This window comes from Musca vetustissima, unplaced genomic scaffold (genome assembly GCF_032173495.1).
Source record: "Musca vetustissima isolate MV318-11 ecotype Yass unplaced genomic scaffold, APGP_CSIRO_Mvet_v1 utg68612, whole genome shotgun sequence".
In the NCBI taxonomy this organism is placed as follows: Eukaryota; Metazoa; Arthropoda; class Insecta; order Diptera; family Muscidae; genus Musca; species Musca vetustissima.
This window is the reverse complement of record NW_026888391.1, coordinates 10,207-30,494: the sequence shown is the minus strand read 5'-3', so window position 1 is coordinate 30,494 and position 20,288 is coordinate 10,207. Positions and strand designations below refer to the sequence as shown.

At 38.9% G+C, this 20,288-nt stretch overlaps 1 protein-coding gene across 1 annotated transcript in view; it reads right to left on the bottom strand.

Moving 5' to 3' along the window:
* LOC133336227 (protein ABHD18) overlaps window positions 1-19,616 on the bottom strand; it is a gene marked incomplete at its 3' end in the record, with an annotated part of 75,536 nt that extends 55,920 nt beyond the window's left edge. The window contains exons 1-2 of the mRNA XM_061544510.1: window positions 19,582-19,616; window positions 13,503-13,767 (exon numbers count right to left, since the gene is read on the bottom strand). Of these exons, the coding sequence (XP_061400494.1) occupies window positions 13,503-13,767; window positions 19,582-19,616 (300 nt within the window). The remainder of the gene's footprint in view (window positions 1-13,502; window positions 13,768-19,581) is intronic.
* Between the last annotated feature and the right edge of the window lie 672 nt (window positions 19,617-20,288).

The following is a 20,288-nucleotide window of genomic DNA, read 5'->3' as shown; positions in this document are numbered from 1 at the left end:
CGTCCACAGGTTGCGGATAGTGGGCAGCCCAATATTATTCATTAGGTAGCTGTGAATAACAAATAATCAGTCGCGGACAATCAGGGGGCTCAGGGGGAGAGTCGCGGAAGAAATGACCGAGTGCTAATGATCCTTAGGCCGACGAGACGAGAATGGCGCCCGTAAATAACCATCTCAAAGGTCTGGGTCACTATATTTTAAAGTGACCCCCTAACGCTGGGGTGTCATGCGACCTCGTGCCTATCAGCGTTCTACGGTTTGCAGTCACATCAAACACCAAACTACTATCAAGCAACAATCCAAAACACTTCATGGATATATAACTTTGGTTTTCTCGGTATTTATTGAGAGTGAGAATATTTAGTTAAACAGGGATATATTTTCGTATACAGTCTACTTGAGATAAGAGATTATTTTGGTGGAATGTTTGTACACATGAATAAGATAGGAGTTTTCTATTGTGTGTCCACTCCATGTGTTATGGCAAAGGGGTTCACGCACTCTCTCTTTTACACATTAGTCTAAGATAGGTTAAGTCATATTGTAATACTTAGTTCTTAAGGATCACTTTTTATATTAATAAAATTAGTGTGTAAATGCACAGCAAAAATAAAGACGTGCTATCACTCCGCGGACAATATCCGCGTCAACTAAAACAGATCCCTCGTTTTTCATTGGTCCTTCGAGCCGGATCAGTGACCGATCGTAAAGAAAGATATGCTGAAGAATTTACCTTAAAAGTCAAGGAAATTCTGTCAGCTTGGTTGAAAATCCAAATAAACAATAAAATAATTGAAAAATAAAATGCTGAGTCAAATGGAGACTGCTACAAGGAAGAAGGCGGTGACGGCGAGACATTTAGCCAGTGAAGCTTCGATTCTGAGCATAGCGGCAGCAGATGAAAGGAAGGAGGCGATGGAGTCCCTTACACTAGAAGATAACCTAGGCAGAGCCTCGGCACCGACCGAACTTCAATTGGAGATAAACAATTTAATAACGAATATGAACATATACGTAGAGGCTATCGATGAAATAAATACGACTGTGGTACAGTCCCTATATGACTTTATAGAAAGGTTGGTTAAGGAAGCACCCTATGAAGTGAAAGATGGTTCGGGATCGGTGGATGGAGATATTGGAGAAGAAATCCAATATGGCAGGATGTTTTATTGGCATTGGATGAGAAAAGCCGTGCCATGGCGCAGTTACGGTGAAGAAATAAGGAGCTAGAAGTTGCTCTAAAAATATCGGAAGACGCCAATGGTTGCCGTAAAGAAAGATTGCAGGCAAGGTATAGAGAGGCTAGAGATATATTCATCGAATTGGACTATCAAGTTCGCAAGTTTAAACGTGAATTGGTAGCGACTGCAGAAGAAGGCAGCAGAAAAATCATGGGAAGAAGAGAAAAGAAAGCATTTGAAAGAACTGGATCTTTCGGAGAAGTCTCGTCGAGCAGCAGAATTGCAGCGGGTTAATTGGCCAAGCAAGCGGTCGTCAATGCCGCAGACATTATGTCAGCTAAACACACCGCGAAATCCTGAGAAATGCATATAAAGAAGCTGTCTGAAGAATTGGCACTTTCGAAGAAGGCCCGAGGGACAGCAGAGGCAGAACGTGACCAGTTGTCCATACGAATGGTGACCAATGACAGTAAGGAGCAGCAAATGGTAAGTAATATCCCATTTGCTAATATTTCAACTTCAAGAAATTAGCTCCAGTCGAGTTGGCCATGGGAAAGAACGGTGGCTGATGCGGAGAAACCAGTTATCGAACTGTGTCCAGTTGGGAAGTTGAAGCCGGCGAACAAGGAGCAGGTACATAAAGGAAGACTTGCTGTGAACTCTGCGTCGCCAGTGGGTACTTGTTTTGCCGGTAGGAATATGAGCCGGCGGAAAATGGCGCTGAACCCATAAAAAATATGATAGTGGTGGTAAGCAGAAGCCGCTAGTTACGGATGTTCCGGCCAGGAAGATTGTCGATATAAATCGTGGAAATGCGACCTGGAAGTTGGATCCAGCAGTCACATGCAATACGCAGCCAACGTTAGATGGTGCACCACATAATAAAGATGACGTTCTACTGAAGAGGAACGAATTTGGTGCCAAAACAAAAGGGGAGAAAACCACCAAAATGAAGTCTGAAGAACGAAGTCGCTTCTAAGATCAGGCTTGCAAATGACACAGCCTGGAGAATGATGCTAGCGGTCAAAGATGCACTACGATTACACTGCCACGATGAAGAGGATTGTGGATGTGCCGCCCTGGAAAACGAAGATGCGGAGCACCTAATGAAAGATGTGGCCGGTGTGAAGCTGAAGAAGAGGATTGACGATTGTCCAGCCTTAAAGATGGATCGAGAGGCCAAAAATGCGGAGAAGCTGACAGAGACTATGGTCAATGGTTCAGACTGGAAGAAGAAGCCTGCCAATGAAGAAGCCAATAGAAGAAGCTGGTTAGAAAGATGGCGGTGGTACCTGGATGCGGTCACCTATCTGTTTTAAATTGCATTTAAGTTCCTTATATCTAAATTTGTATTTTTAAAACTTTTATATTTTTATACTAATTTCCTGGACCGCAAAATATTCACGTAGCGAACAGCGTCACAGCGTCTCCTACTGCTAACTCTCTTGTAGTTTTCTGTCTTTCGGGGTCTCGGACTTCATTGTTGGGCAGTAGGAGGTCCAATCTGCTTTGTATTTGTCGCCCAAATATTGTCATAGCTGGTGATTTATTCGTAACCGGGTGAATTGCTCGTCGATATGCCAATAAAATTTGATCAATTTTTCGCTGTAACTCCTCCTTACGAGGCATTGACTTCAACTTGGTCTTAAAGGTTTGTATAAAAAGTTCCGCTTGACCATTTGTTGCAGGGTGGTACGGTGCCCCCAACTTATGCATGATACCATTTTGTTTTAAAAACTTTTGAAATTTCGCGCTTTTGAACTGCGTCCCGTGGTCGCTGACTAGAATGTTTGGTATTCCAAATTGCGCAAATATACTTCTACATATTTCGATTGTCGTCTCCGTGGTAATGTCTCGAACTATTCTTACCTCCGGCCATTTACTGAAAGCATCCACCAGTACAAAAAAATTTTTGCCCAAAAAGGGACCAGCGTAATCCACATGCACCCTTTCGAAAACTTTCTTCGGAGTTAACCGGCAATGAACAGGTTCTTTCTTTACATCTGGTCGCCCAATTTGGCATTCATAACATCCAGCAACCGCTTTTTCAATGTCCTTATCTAAATTTTTCCACCAACAATACGCTCTGGCAAGTGACTTCATTTTTGATACACCAAAATGTCCCGAATGAAATTCTTGTATTATTCTAGTTCTCAGCGGAAATTCGGATGGGTCGATTCCAAAACTGTCGGCAGGCTCACACTTCCGAAAACAATCAATCTCGCTGATTGTTTTGCTGCAATCATTTACAGGAAGCCTCGATAGTGCATCTGCATAGCCATTCTCCTTAGATTTACGCAATCGAATCTTGTAATCAAAAGATTCCAGGAATACTGCGTAATGTTGCATACGCGTTGCAGACAATACAGGTAATCCCTTGTCAGGCGCAAAAATCTGTGATATTGCTTTATTGTCGGTAATTAAAGTAAATTCCCTTCCATATACATATTGGAAAAACTTTTTTACCCCGAATATTACTGCGTATGCCTCCTTGTCTACTTGACTATACCGTCTCTGGGTTGCATTTAAAGTTTGCGATGCAAACTGTATAGGTCTTTCCGTTCCATCGCCAAATTCGTGACTTAGTACGGCACCCACACCCGTAGGGCTCGCATCCACTGCCAATGTTAATTTTTTTCTTGGAAAATAATGTGTCAGCACCACCTCTGATCCCACTTGTCTCTTTACTTCTTCGAAAGCCCATTTACATTTAGCATCAAAATTAAATGGAACTTCTTTGTGCAGCAATCGATTTAGAGGGTATACAATGGAGCTCAAATCTTTTATAAATCGACCATAATAATTCACTAGCCCCAAAAATGATCGAACTTCGTCCTTGGTTCCCGGATATCTCATTTCTTGAATAGCCTTAATCTTGGCTGGTATCTTACGAATTCCTTGTCGATCAATCACATAGCCACAATACTCAATACTCTCTCGCAGAAATTCCGACTTAGCAAGATTTATTCGCATATTGTATCGGTCTAATCTTTTTAACACCTCTTCTAACCGGTCTAAGTGTGTCCTATCATCCTTGGCTGTTATTTTAATGTCATCCAGGAACACCTTAACACCCGGTATATCCGCTAATAACTGCTCCATTAATCTTTGCCACTGAGACGGAGCGCTAGCAACACCAAACATTAATCTTGTTGGTTGAAATAATCCTTTGTGTGTGCTCAGGGTTAAGAAATTTTGGTCATCTGGATGTACTTCTAACTGCAGATATGCCTTGAATAAGTCAATCTTCGAATATTTTTCACCGCCTGCCATGGTACTAAACAATTCGTCGAGTGTAGGCAATGGGTGCTTGTTCACCACTAAGACCGGATTAATCGTTATCTTGTAGTCTCCACAAATTCGTATCTTGTCATCTTTCTTTCTGACCACCACGATTGGTGTAGCCCACTCGCTACGTTCCACTTTTTCCAATAACCCACCTATTACTTGGTCAACTAATTCTTCTTCCACTCTCTGCAACAGTGGAAAAGGTACTCGTCGCGCCTTCATACATTTCGGGACAGCATCGGTTTTAATATTCAAACGCGCCTGAAACCCCTTAATTTTGCTCACTGTCTTTGAAAATAAATTTGGATATTTCTCCAATCTGGTTCATGAATTCGTATTTTCTTCGAAAAATATTTGTAAGCATCGGCAAGACTTATGATGGTGACCGGCGCTCCCGTGTCAACTTCAAATGTGATATTACGATCATTTACTTCCAATGTCCATAGAATTTTATCCCGTATGCTGGATACTTTCCATCTTACACACTTCTTGCTCTGAGTCCTCCTTTCCACTGCCTTCGCCGTCAGATATTTGTTTCATAGTAGATCTTGCTTTAAAACACACACGTCTTAAATGGCCTCTCTTTCTGCAAAAATTACATACAGAATTTATGTGACGGCAATCGTTTGAATTATGCTCACTGCTAACACATCTGCCACAGTTTGTATTCTGTTTCGATCTCGCTATTTGTTCTGTCTCTCTGACTTTTTTCTCCTTCTCCCTTGTCTTTCTCATATTCACCATGTCAACGGCTTCTTGCTGCTTATTCATTTCTTGGAACCCCTTTTCAGCTTGTTCAAACATGTTTGCCAAATGTATTTCATCATCTAATGTTAAATCGTCCTTTTCCAATAACCGGCCTTGAATCGTTCTGTTCCCTATGCCGTACACAAACTGGTTCCTCAGTGCTTTGTCCAGGTATTCACCAAATCCACAGCCCGTTGCTAGATGTCTCAAATCCACTAAATATTCTGCGGCGGATTCTGTAGGTTCTTGCTTACGTGAGTGGAATTTAAAGTTTAAAAATATTTCATTTGGTTTAGGGTTATAATGTTTCTCCAGCAATTCACAAATATTATCATACTGCAATTCCTCTGGTATCAAGGGTAAGGCCTTGTCACATAGCTTATTATAAGCCTCTGTACCCATGAAATGTAATAGATATTTAGCCTTCATCGCCTCGCTCGTACCAAAAATCAACATCGCCGTCTCAAATCTTTTCACCCAACGATTCCAGGTTGTAGCCTTTTCATCAAATGGCTCCATTTGAAAATTGCCACGCGGTTTTGGTTCACTCGTCGCCATAATTGTTATATATCTCGGTCTGCTAGTGAAACAACTGTTGTCTTCGGGTAACTCATAACAACTGAGTGATGGTGTTTATTACATATGCTTACATCGATAGTAGTTTAGTAGTTACTGAATACGTAACGTATACAACACTATTGATCACCCGAGCAACCCTATCAACCCTTTTCCGCCTTTGGGGAGCAGATCTGAATGGTAACGGACGCGTCCACAGGTTGCGGATAGTGGGCAGCCCAATATTATTCATTAGGTAGCTGTGAATAACAAATAATCAGTCGCGGACAATCAGGGGGCTCAGGGGGAGAGTCGCGGAAGAAATGACCGAGTGCTAATGATCCTTAGGCCGACGAGACGAGAATGGCGCCCGTAAATAACCATCTCAAAGGTCTGGGTCACTATATTTTAAAGTGACCCCCTAACGCTGGGGTGTCATGCGACCTCGTGCCTATCAGCGTTCTACGGTTTGCAGTCACATCAAACACCAAACTACTATCAAGCAACAATCCAAAACACTTCATGGATATATAACTTTGGTTTTCTCGGTATTTATTGAGAGTGAGAATATTTAGTTAAACAGGGATATATTTTCGTATACAGTCTACTTGAGATAAGAGATTATTTTGGTGGAATGTTTGTACACATGAATAAGATAGGAGTTTTCTATTGCCACATGTGGTATGTTTGGGTGAGATTATGGGGAGTAATCTTCACTACAAACTGATAACCATGTGTAGCGTGCTTCTCACATGTGAGATAAAGAAATGTGTGTGTCCACTCCATGTGTTATGGCAAAGGGGTTCACGCACTCTCTCTTTTACACATTAGTCTAAGATAGGTTAAGTCATATTGTAATACTTAGTTCTTAAGGATCACTTTTTATATTAATAAAATTAGTGTGTAAATGCACAGCAAAAATAAAGACGTGCTATCACTCCGCGGACAATATCCGCGTCAACTAAAACAGATCCCTCGTTTTTCATTGGTCCTTCGAGCCGGATCAGTGACCGATCGTAAAGAAAGATATGCTGAAGAATTTACCTTAAAAGTCAAGGAAATTCTGTCAGCTTGGTTGAAAATCCAAATAAACAATAAAATAATTGAAAAATAAAATGCTGAGTCAAATGGAGACTGCTACAAGGAAGAAGGCGGTGACGGCGAGACATTTAGCCGGTGAAGCTTCGATTCTGAGCATAGCGGCAGCAGATGAAAGGAAGGAGGCGATGGAGTCCCTTACACTAGAAGATAACCTAGGCAGAGCCTCGGCACCGACCGAACTTCAATTGGAGATAAACAATTTAATAACGAATATGAACATATACGTAGAGGCTATCGATGAAATAAATACGACTGTGGTACAGTCCCTATATGACTTTATAGAAAGGTTGGTTAAGGAAGCACCCTATGAAGTGAAAGATGGTTCGGGATCGGTGGATGGAGATATTGGAGAAGAAATCCAATATGGCAGGATGTTTTATTGGCATTGGATGAGAAAAGCCGTGCCATGGCGGAGTTACGGTGAAGAAATAAGGAGCTAGAAGTTGCTCTAAAAATATCGGAAGACGCCAATGGTTGCCGTAAAGAAAGATTGCAGGCAAGGTATAGAGAGGCTAGAGATATATTCATCGAATTGGACTATCAAGTTCGCAAGTTTAAACGTGAATTGGTAGCGACTGCAGAAGAAGGCAGCAGAAAAATCATGGGAAGAAGAGAAAAGAAAGCATTTGAAAGAACTGGATCTTTCGGAGAAGTCTCGTCGAGCAGCAGAATTGCAGCGGGTTAATTGGCCAAGCAAGCGGTCGTCAATGCCGCAGACATTATGTCAGCTAAACACACCGCGAAATCCTGAGAAATGCATATAAAGAAGCTGTCTGAAGAATTGGCACTTTCGAAGAAGGCCCGAGGGACAGCAGAGGCAGAACGTGACCAGTTGTCCATACGAATGGTGACCAATGACAGTAAGGAGCAGCAAATGGTAAGTAATATCCCATTTGCTAATATTTCAACTTCACAGAAATTAGCTCCAGTCGAGTTGGCCATGGGAAAGAACGGTGGCTGATGCGGAGAAACCAGTTATCGAACTGTGTCCAGTTGGGAAGTTGAAGCCGGCGAACAAGGAGCAGGTACATAAAGGAAGACTTGCTGTGAACTCTGCGTCGCCAGTGGGTACTTGTTTTGCCGGTAGGAATATGAGCCGGCGGAAAATGGCGCTGAACCCATAAAAAATATGATAGTGGTGGTAAGCAGAAGCCGCTAGTTACGGATGTTCCGGCCAGGAAGATTGTCGATATAAATCGTGGAAATGCGACCTGGAAGTTGGATCCAGCAGTCACATGCAATACGCAGCCAACGTTAGATGGTGCACCACATAATAAAGATGACGTTCTGCTGAAGAGGAACGAATTTGGTGCCAAAACAAAAGGGGAGAAAACCACCAAAATGAAGTCTGAAGAACGAAGTCGCTTCTAAGATCAGGCTTGCAAATGACACAGCCTGGAGAATGATGCTAGCGGTCAAAGATGCACTACGATTACACTGCCACGATGAAGAGGATTGTGGATGTGCCGCCCTGGAAAACGAAGATGCGGAGCACCTAATGAAAGATGTGGCCGGTGTGAAGCTAAAGAAGAGGATTGACGATTGTCCAGCCTTAAAGATGGATCGAGAGGCCAAAAATGCGGAGAAGCTGACAGAGACTATGGTCAATGGTTCAGACTGGAAGAAGAAGCCTGCCAATGAAGAAGCCAATAGAAGAAGCTGGTTAGAAAGATGGCGGTGGTACCTGGATGCGGTCACCTATCTGTTTTAAATTGCATTTAAGTTCTTTATATCTAAATTTGTATTTTTAAAACTTTTATATTTTTATACTAATTTCCTGGACCGCAAAATATTCACGTAGCGAACATGGGTTTCGTATAATAAAGATATTGAATGTCTTGCTGTGGGTCTATTGTGTAGAAGAGGGCATATTTAGTTCAGACTTAGATATAGATCACATATATATGTTCGTCCGATTTCATCTATATTGTTACGTTCTTGGATTTTACTTAATCCCGTGTAGACGTTGTTTTATTTCCCAATACAGTTCGTACTAAATAAAACGGGTTCTTTCTGATTACGAATATTACAATGATTTTATAGACACAACTTTACTTTGCACTTTACTTTACTTGACGGTTTCAATTCGCGATCTGATTCACAACTGACTAACTGCCTTCCCATTTCCCCTATTTATATGAGCCTTGCCTGTCGCTACAGAAGTTTCTAGACGATCTGGTAACACCTAGATTACGAACAATCTACCAATGCAACAAACACATACAAACTTACATTGAGTGAACAATAACAACAACACATATACAGGCGAGGGTGTAACAAAGAAAGAGGAATTACATTGAGTGAACAATAACAACAACACATATACAGGCGAGGGAGTAACAAAGAAAGAGGAATTAAGCGATCATCAATGATGACGTTTAACAAGAATTGTACGTCAATAACAAAATAGAAAATGAAAGAGGAAATGGAAGGATGTAGAAATATCTATGCAGTAGTTGTTGTTGTGAAGTTATTCGAATAAACTGCGTAATAGAAATTTACGTTACAATTCAAATTCTTAAATTAACGGAATTCATCTAAATTAACTTAAATCTAAAGTTATATTCGTAACATTGCCCCCGCTTAAGCCTGTTCGTCCCGAATAGGCACAGTTCCCGTTCCGTAGGGGGTCAGCCGCTCCAAATGTACAACTTTCATCTTCGACCTGGGACTGTCGCTCCTCTGGATGCGATAAACGACGTCATTTATTTTCGTGACAATCTTGTAGGGTCCTTCCCAGTGCGTTTGCAATTTGGGGCATAGTCCTTTCTTTCGTTGTGGGTTGAACAATAATAGTACCAGTTGCCCTTCTTGAAACCCATCGGTATTTGCCGCTCGATCGTACCTTGCCTTCATGCGGTTGCTAACCATTTTTATTCGATGGCGAACTGCATCGTGGACTTTACTAAAAGAGTTTTGACTGTCTTCATCTTGGTTCACATCGTCGTTTGGGGTAGCACCGAATATCAAATCGCCAGGTAGCTTTAATTCACTTCCGAACAGAACTTTGGCTGGGGTCCGGGATGTGGAATCATGAATGACCGATCTATAAGCCAGTAAAAACTTTTGAATATGCTCATCCCAGTCTCGTTGGCCACTGTCCACCACTTTCCGTAGATGTTCTTCAAGGGTGCGATTAAATCTTTCCACCATGCCATCTGATTGTGGATGTAGGGGCGTCGTTCTGGTTTTCTTGATTCCGTAGGAGTCACACATTTCCTTGAAGATCGCTGATTCAAAATTCCTACCTTGATCGGAGTGAACCTCAGATGGAACACCATAGCGACAAATCCAATTTTTGCTGAACACATCCACAATTGTCCTGGCTTCTTGATTTGGGATAGCATAAACCTCTGGCCATTTGCTGAAGTAATCCATGACCACTAAGACATACCGGTTCCCAGAGTCACTTATTGGGAACGGTCCAGCTACATGCATTGCGATTCTTTCAAAAGGGGCTCCTGAATTATACTGCTGCATGTAGCCTCGACTTTTCCGTGTTGGACCTTTAGCTCTTATGCACCTTTCACAATTGGCGATCCAGTCGGCAATGGATTTTTGACAGCCGACCCAGTAGAATCTCTGCTTTACCTTTTCAGCGGTCTTTTCTATGCCAAGATGTCCTCCACTTGGCCCATCGTGAAACTCCGACAAGACTCCGACAAGACATCTCTTATTTTGGAGTCTGGGACGACGATCAAGTTCCGGTGAGATTTACCGTCCTGACTTTCCCATTTGCGATATAAGCAACCATCTATTATAAGTAGACTGTCCCACTGGGCCCAATAGGATTTTAAAAGAGGGCTTTCGGAGGTAATTTCTTTGCGACTAGGTCGCTTGCCCGTTTCTATGGCCGAAATTATTTTGCCCAGAATGGGATTCCCTCGTTGTTCCGTCGACCAATCTTCACCCGACTCAAACTGCAATAGTCGGACATCAACGATATTCTCTATACACTCAGCCTTTGAGCAATGCCTGCATTCTACCTTGCATGGCCGACGAGACAGGGCATCAGCATTACCGTGTTTTCCGCCTTTTCTGTGTTCGATTCTGTTTAACGGTGACTCATTGGTGGACTGTTGAGCCATTCTTCTACCATCTTTCGTTGGAGGTGGTGACGATGACCTGGATCGTTTGCGATTAGCTCTGCATTCGCGCGCAATATGACCTGCTTTATCGCAGTTGTAGCTTCTAACCCTGGGCTTAGTCATCCCTACTAACTTTGTTTCTTCTATTACCTGCCTCATGGCGTCCTTGATCGAGTTAACGAGAGATTTGGGTTCGCAACATTCGGTCTCCAGTTGGCGAATCTTGGGGGTCTGGGGCTTAACAATTATTCTTGACGTCCTTTGGGCAAGGGCAAACGACACGGTTTCGGCAAATGACGCTTTTGGTGACGCATATGTTGCACATTTAATCTCAGGATCACGTATGCCATTCACAAAGGTTTCGATTTTCATACGGTCCACCAATGGGTGATTCTCTCCTGGATACGTCATTTGCACCAAACGTTCCACCTCAGCTGCAAAGTCTTGTAACGTCTCGTTTGCCCTCTGTACTCTTCCCCTTAATTCCATAAGGTAGATGTTTTGTTTATGTTCGCCACCGTACTTACGTTCCAGTGCAGCAATAACATCTTCATAGTTGTTTCTAGAAGCGACAGGAATACTCTGCATAACATCAGTAGCACTGCCCTTCAATGCCAGATGTAGTGCAACCGCTTTGTCGCTGTCGTTCCACGAATTTCTAGAAGCCACTGTCTCAAACTGTAACTTGAAAACATTGAATGACGTAGATCCGTCGAATACAGGAGGTTTGATTTTTAGTGTGTTATCAGGAACTCGCACCGGACCAATTTTGATATCCAGTTCCGACATTTTCTTCTCCAGATTCGTAAACCTGTGGTCGTGGGCCAGAAATTTCTCGTCCACAGACAGAATCTTCTCGGTTTCCACTCCACGGTTTCCACTCTCCTTCCAATAACTTCTGTAACGTTCTCGAGTTTCTCGTTCATTATTCTCGAATTTTCGTCAAACATTCTACAATTCTCTGCCTTGAGTTCATCTAACTTTCTAGAATTCTCTTCGAACATTCGTCTCGTGTTTTCTTCTAACTTTCTGAAATTCTCTTCGCTTCTTCTGGAATTTTCCTCAAACATTTTAGCCAGCATTTCTCTTAAATCGTCACCTCTGGCAGCTACTGACGAGACTTCCCCACCGTTGGATTCGCCCATTTCCGATAAATCCACTTCATCCTTACTGTCAAACTCATATGTATCGATGTTCATACCACGGCGCTCGAACTCATCCAACAGACGTTTTTGTAGTTCAGCCTTGTTGCCAGTAGAGGACAATTCCAATTTATTGAGCTCCTTCTTCAAGTCTTCCACTCGTAGATCCTTAAACTTCATCGTAGTATTATCGTAATCTCACTTCCGACACCAATTGTTACGTTCTTGGATTTTACTTAATCCCGTGTAGACGTTGTTTTATTTCCCAATACAGTTCGTACTAAATAAAACGGGTTCTTTCTGATTACGAATATTACAATGATTTTATTGACACAACTTTACTTTGCACTTTACTTTACTTGACGGTTTCAATTCGCGATCTGATTCACAACTGACTAACTGCCTTCCCATTTCCCCTATTTATATGAGCCTTGCCTGTCGCTACAGAAGTTTCTAGACGATCTGGTAACACCTAGATTACGAACAATCTACCAATGCAACAAACACATACAAACTTACATTGAGTGAACAATAACAACAACACATATACAGGCGAGGGAGTAACAAAGAAAGAGGAATTAAGCGATCATCAATGATGACGTTTAACAAGAATTGTACGTCAATAACAAAATAGAAAATGAAAGAGGAAATGGAAGGATGTAGAAAAATCTATGCAGTAGTTGTTGTTGTGAAGTTATTCGAATAAACTGCGTAGTAGAAATTTACGTTACAATTGAAATTCTTAAATTAACGGAATTCATCTAAATTAACTTAAATTTAAAGTTATATTCGTAACAATATATTGCACCATTTAACCAAAAATTGTGCTATAGCAATGACATTTTTACCATATATATTTTCTTCCGATTGTCTTTTACCAGCAAAGAATCCAATAGTGGATTGTTCATTTAAATTTTTCAATTTTCTTGTTACTATTATAAATTCAAAGTTGGATATTGCAAACATGCAATGTTACCCTTGCCATGTTAGAGACCGTGCATATTTTTGTTGAATGTTGTTGAAAATTAAAACAAAATATGAATGATATCGATATTTTACTGAATATTTCCATTACATATAGGCCATGTGATGCAAGGCCGGAATAAAAAAATGATTTCAATTTACTCACATCTTACGTGGAATAGAGCAACTTCTACAGTTTTTCAATCGGTGTGTGAAAGAGATGATATTTTTTTGAATTTTTACACAACATGGAGTCTAATATAGCGAACAAATCTGCATCTTTATCTCAAATGTCACAATCTTTAATTTATGCCGGCCTTGCAGAAAATAAGCGATAAGTCAAATGATAAAATTGTATACATAACATTAAAGACTTTTTTATGAAGCTCTACTATGCATTGGATAGACATTTATATTAAATGTATTTCTCCGCTTACATGATCTCCGGTTCCAGCTAAATGAATACACATAGGCTTTGTCCTCCCAGTCCACTTGTTCGGTAAAACCACTTGAAAATGAGCATCTTGAGCAGCTTTAGGTACTATACCGGGCAAGTGTAATTCAAGCGGAGTTAAAAATTTTCCTTCTAGGATCAGACCGTCTGGGTGTTTTTCTTCTTTTGTTATTTCTACTGGGTAATCTTTCGGGACCAACGGAAAACATGTACTTCTTTGCGATATTATTTTACGAAATTGAAATAGTCTGTAAAATAAATTATGTGGTTATATATAAGTATATATAAGATCATCAGCTGTGGTGCTGTGTTTGTTAAAACTGTTTAAAAATAATGTTGAGTGGTCTTAGAAGAATGAATACAATATAAGATTTTTGCATAGTTCGTATAAACGAGTTCGACTGTGCATATATTCGTATCAAAAAGTTTTTAGTAAGGAAAGCATGACGTTGTTCGAAAAAGGGTAAAGGAAGTGTGTATTTGTAAGAAAATTATTTAAGGTTCACACTAGTTAGATATCAAGTGCAATTATGCCAATACTCATGCCACTGTTAATGAAGCACTCATATAAAAATGAATAAAAAGTTGTTAACGTAATTGAGCAAGTGATGCAAATATATAAAAAATGGTCGGCCACGCCCCCTCTTTATTCCGCATGTTGTGATTGTTGGCCACAATTTTTAACCGATTTGGCTGTAATTTGATTTTTTAGGTTCTCATTTTATACAAAATCCTCCTAACAATAATCATCACAATTTAAGTTCTCATTTATTTAGTTGTGTATGCATTAAAATATTTTTTTTAAATTAAAAAATCCGCGAAAATTTTGCAAAATATATTTTGAAAGATATGAGCATTCTGTTCGTAGTTCTTTTTGGACATATTTTGGGCGAAAATGGACAGCGTTTATTTTTATGTAATTGTTAATTACGGAAAATTCTCAAAATATGTTAATTTTCTACAATTTATTGGATTTTCATTACTTTGAAAAAACTATTCCATATGAAAATACATTTATATTTTCATTACAGTTAAATTTAATAATAAAAAATCGAAAAAAGAGAGTAAGATTAATCGCTATCATTATTAGCTCACATTTTCCATTATGTGAAGAAATTTGCATGGTATGTATAGGTTGTGAAATTTTTCTCAAATAAAATACAGTAAGAAATGGTAAAATAAAAATTCAGCGGTTCCATTATGTGTACCAGAAACTATCTTACCCTATGGGGAATACCGAATTAAAGGCAATTAAATTGATATTTTGTCACTACTTTCCAAGTACTTTAGGATAAAGATGCTTAAAAGCGCACAATAATGAAACAAATTGTTTTGAGCATGTAAATGTGGTGTATTTATGTGATATCTGGGCCACTGACCGAAACTTGATCGTGTCCTTAATAGGAAACAACACCAGGAATATACATAGACATATGTTTTTATATTTTAGTAAAAACGAAAACGTCTATCAAAGTATTCAATACAGTTGATGTTAGTAATTCGCTATATAAGATTACAAATACGTCAACAACGAAGGTATTTTTGAACATTTTCTTATATTCGGGAAGAATACATTTAAATTCGAATCCTACATGGAGACAATTCCTGTTTTTGTCTAACTTATATGTGCCTTTATGGTTCCTCAAATGTATTTTTAAAGATGTAAATAATGTTTGCATGGTGTATTGACTGGACCGACTTCACTCACGTTTTCCTTCTGCTGTTTGTAATTGCACTGGGAAGGTTTTTACGAAGAAAATGTTGAGAAAAACATCAAAAGGTCGGGAAATTGGAATAATCGAACGTTGTGTTAGTTACATTGTTTGTAACTCTATAACTCTACACCGATTTTGACGATTCAAAGGATCGTATGTGGTCAAAATAGGAAAATATGCAAAATAATTGTGAGATTCCGCCAAAGCAAATATATTAAGTAATATTTACAATTCCCCAATATTGCTATCGAGCTTTTATGTTTAAATAAATTGTTGTTTTTTAAGACATAAGGTTTTTTGAATTATTTAGATCAAAACAAATAATTTCTTAAAATATGTGTTTGTTATAATACTAATAATGAGATCGTTAACATCGACGAAAATAATGGTATTAGTATTCCCGTCGGATATTTGAAGTTTTGTCTTATTTTACAATGTTTCTTTTTTTGACCGACAACTTGAAGTTTGGATGTTTACCTATGTAACCTTAAACAACAACTTATTAAAATGTTAAATTAAAATGAAGTTTTAAAAAAAAGTGAGGATATAACAAATCCGATTACAACCTTTCACGATTTAGAGTTAAGATATAAAACAGGCATTTACGGCGTCAACATTGGCCAAACTTTCCCCCTTAACTGTCAAAAACTATATATAGAATATATAGCAAACATATACAAATATATAACGGTAATCTGAAAACTAATTATCAATTTGTTTAAAAATTAAATATGCCTATAACAGAGCAGAAACCACTAATTTTCTATGCCAAATCTAAAATTTTTCGAGTTATATACTGATTTCAATATAAAAACAGAGCAGAAACCACTAATTTTCTATGCCAAATCTAAAATTTTTCGAGTTATATACTGATTTCAATAAAAAATCAAACGGTCAGTTGGACATGAACAAAATGATATTGTAATTAAGAATTCTTCAAGAAGGGACAAATAAGATAATATATAAAAACGTTGGAGCAACAACAAAACATGATCTTCTATTGAAAAAAAAAAAACAGATTTGGTGAAATAAGATCTACCAAATAATAAACTGTTATGTGCTTGGCCCTGCATTGAGTACAAGTTAATACTTTTTATTCACATAAACATAGTGGCAAATGTTTTTTACCAATCTTATATTGATGCAATATTGATAAGGCAAAACAAGGTTTGTCAGCATATATATATATATATATATATATATATTTGGTCTATCGTAGATAATTTATAACTATATGCGTCTTTATTTGGACAGGGTGAATATGAACAAGTTGTAGCAAAAAAAAAAATTAGAGCTTTTCTCAAATGTCTGGGGCGCTAAATAAAAGATTATCCATAGGTAGTATTAAGCGTAGTGAAGTGGCCAATCTCTGGCAGTGAGATTTTCCTGGTTGCAAGGACTATAAAAAGGGTGCACAGTGTGTGCTTCAGCCTACAGTTCGAACGAGGGAAGAGGAGAAGTTTATAGAAGATACTATACGCCACCCAAAACTGGTGCTGGCGATATACAGTTTTCAACCCTATAAATCTCCTGACCCAGATGGTATAATACCGGCCATGCTGCAACACGCATGAACGAGTAATATCATCTCTGCAGGATATCTTTAGGGCTTGTTTACCTCTGTCGTACATACCATGTCTATGAAAAGAGGTAAGTGACCTTCATCCCGAAAGCCGAGTCATACGCTACCAAAAGTCTATAGACCGATTAGTCTTTCTTCCTTTCTATTCAAGACTTTAGAAAGGTTACTAGACTCAGAAATTAGGAACACTATTGACCATAGTAAACTTAGCAACTCTCAGCATAGTCTCCGAGTGGACGGAAGGTAAATCCCTAACCTAACCTAATAAAAATATTTAGGACTGTGTTAGAAATTATGTTTAGTCTTGTTTAGATAAATATTGCAAAGTTTCCGGGACTCTGTCGTATATTTAGACCTTGCAATAGCATATTTAGCATAAACTATTGTGGGCCTATTTTTTATATATTTTTTTAAGTTAATTTTTATACTTTTTAATACTTGAAAGCCTAGATATGATCCATGGATATCTTTCCGAGTTTCTAACTCTAACAGTGGAAACACATTCCAGAATAAATTTATTGAGGATATCATATGATTTATATACTGTTAATTCTAGATCACTATGACTCTTGCAAATAAATAAAGAGGTCCAATTTACAATTGAGTTAAATACGTTTAGCTTTCGGAATACCGTTTTATTATAATTAGTGACAGATTTAAATGACATTGGTAGCTAAATTATTATGCATCATGGATATGCATAGTGTAGGATTATACAGTAAACAACGCTTAATTACCTCAGTGAAAATTTCAAGATTTTTGAGTAATTATCCGTGAAAGGTAATTAAGCGTGCACGATTAATCACCTCGCTAGGGTAATTATCCGTGGACCCCGGTTAATTTCCCAGCAAGGGTAAATATCGGTGGACACTGTTGTTTTGTTTTGTCTTTCTTTTTTGCTTGAGATATTAACTGGAGCTTTAGTTTGACAAAGATGTATTTCTGGGAGACATTTCACGAAAACTTTCAAAACAATAGATTTTATGTGCACATGTGTGGCAAGTGCACTAGCAAATGTAAGCCATTTTAAGTGAAGTTGCCAGATTAAAAAAATACATTGGGTAATTACCGTAACCGTAATTTTATTTTCAAATATAAGTTGTTCATCTCCATTCTTTCATTTAAATCTAAATTGTACTAAACTTAGTACCATTTAGTACACATAATTACTTATTTTTAATTCCAAATTTTATGATTTCTGCTCACACAAAACGAATTGTACCATATTTAGTACCATTTGACGAATTTTGAAAACTTCCTGCACTCCAACTTTAATATTAATTAAAAATTTCAGAATCTCAGAATGGTACCAAAAACAGTTTTCTGGTACCATTGATTAAGAAGTTCCGAAACTACATAAACTAATGTTAATTCCAAAATTCTGGAGTCCAGCTCTTTCCGTTCATACATAATCAAGCTGAACCAAATATAGTATCATTTAGTACACATAAGTACTATGCTTCAATATATATCAATTCTATATTCCAACAGCAACCATTATTCCAAATTTTAGGTTTCCAGCTCTTTCCGTTCACCCAAATCCAATTTGTAGCAAATCTAGTGCTGTTTAGTACTTTTCGTTCACATAGCTCAATCTTTAACAGTAATCTTACTTCAACATTTCAGGTTTCCAGCTCTATAGCATAATCCAAATTGTCCTAAATTTAGTACCATATAGTACTTTTCATACCAATATGTACGGATTTCATAAACTACCTCAATCCTATACTCCAACAGTCATTTTAATTTCCAATTTGAATACTCCAGCTCTATCTGTTCATCTAAATCCAACTTGCACCAAATTTAGTAACATTAAGTACTTTTCGTACACATAAGTACAATTTTTAGGGCTACCTCAATCCTGTACTCCAATAGTTGTCCTAATTCATATTTTCAGGATTCCATCTCTATACTCTCAACTAAATGCAAATAGTACCAAATTTAGTACCATCTAGTACTTTTCATACACATAAGTACGGATTTCTTAAACAATTTTTATATATCAACACCACTTCCCATCCTGTATTCCATATGAAATTTCAAGATATATGTTCAATATATATACAATTAAAACTAAATTTAGTAAAGTTTAGTACTTTTCGCACACTTATAGCACGAGTTTCCAAAAACGCTTTTGTACATCTTTCTAAATTTCCATCAGTGACCCACATTCCAAAGTTCAGATTTCAAGCTTTTCCCGTTTGCGAAATACAAAGGGTACCATATTTTGTACATTTTAGTACTTTTCGAACCCTTCTAGTTCGAATTTCCAAAAACCCAGCCTTATCACATGCCTACACACCAACAACAACCTCCACTCAAAATTTCAAAGTAGGGAGGAATGTATGAGCAAGTCACAAATAATTTAAATTTTTTTAATTTAATGGATATGCAAATAAATTCGATATCAAAACAGTTTAATCCAATTAAATTAGTGGAATATTTAGAATAAACTGCAATAAGGACGCCACCACCTCTGTTTACAACTCTACCATTTCCACACATATAAGTATAGGTCCAGAACCGGCCGTGCGATAGAACAGTGTTGGTAGCGCTTGACCTATCAAAAGCCTTTGATACTGTTAACCATACCACTCTATTTGAGGACATTGAGAGCACTTCCCTCCGTCCGAGTTTGAAACGTTGGATAATCAACTATATGTTTGGACGTCAGTCGTACGTGGAGTTTCGGAAAGAGGGAGTTCTTCAGGGTGGAGTGATTTCTCCGGAATCGCTATCCGGACGGCATAGAAATCGTTACATACGCAGATGATTGTACGATCATGGCGTCGAGTGCCATTGTTGAAGACATATGAGTGAGGTTGAACGCCTATCTTGTCGAATTAGCAGCCTTCTTTAAAGCGAGGAATATGAAAATATCTGCCACGAAGTCGTTAACCACATGGACTGCGGAGATGAGAATGCCGTTGAATGTGCAGGTCGAGGGGCATACAATTCCGACCACCAACTACCAGAATACTCGGGGTCACATTCGACAGTATGTTTAAATCGTCCGCGCAAACCACAGCTATCTGCGATAAGTTGCAAAGTAGGCCTCTTACAAAGCGATAGGTCGGTCTGTGGCAAGCTATGCGGTTCCAGTGTGGTCTGCGAACTCTAGTGATACGCAATGGAGAAGTATTCAGACCTGTCAGAACGCCGCCCAGAGGACTGCGACAGGGTGCCTCCTCATGACACTAGTGGACCATCTTCAAGAGGAGACGAAGATCATTTCCTTACGTCAGCATAGCAATATGATTTCGTTGCAGTACCTGCTCGGGTGCTTCAGGGACCATCATATGGTGGATAAGACTCCCCCACCCAGGCGTGTCAGGAAGGATCTGCATAATCTAGAGAGACGTTACAAAAGGGAGCCTCTAGATCAATGCCTATAGAGCAGGTCTGAATAGCATCATACTGATGCAGTAGCCGCAGCGCTGAACGAGTACAGATTGAATGCCGTCCTCGGAGC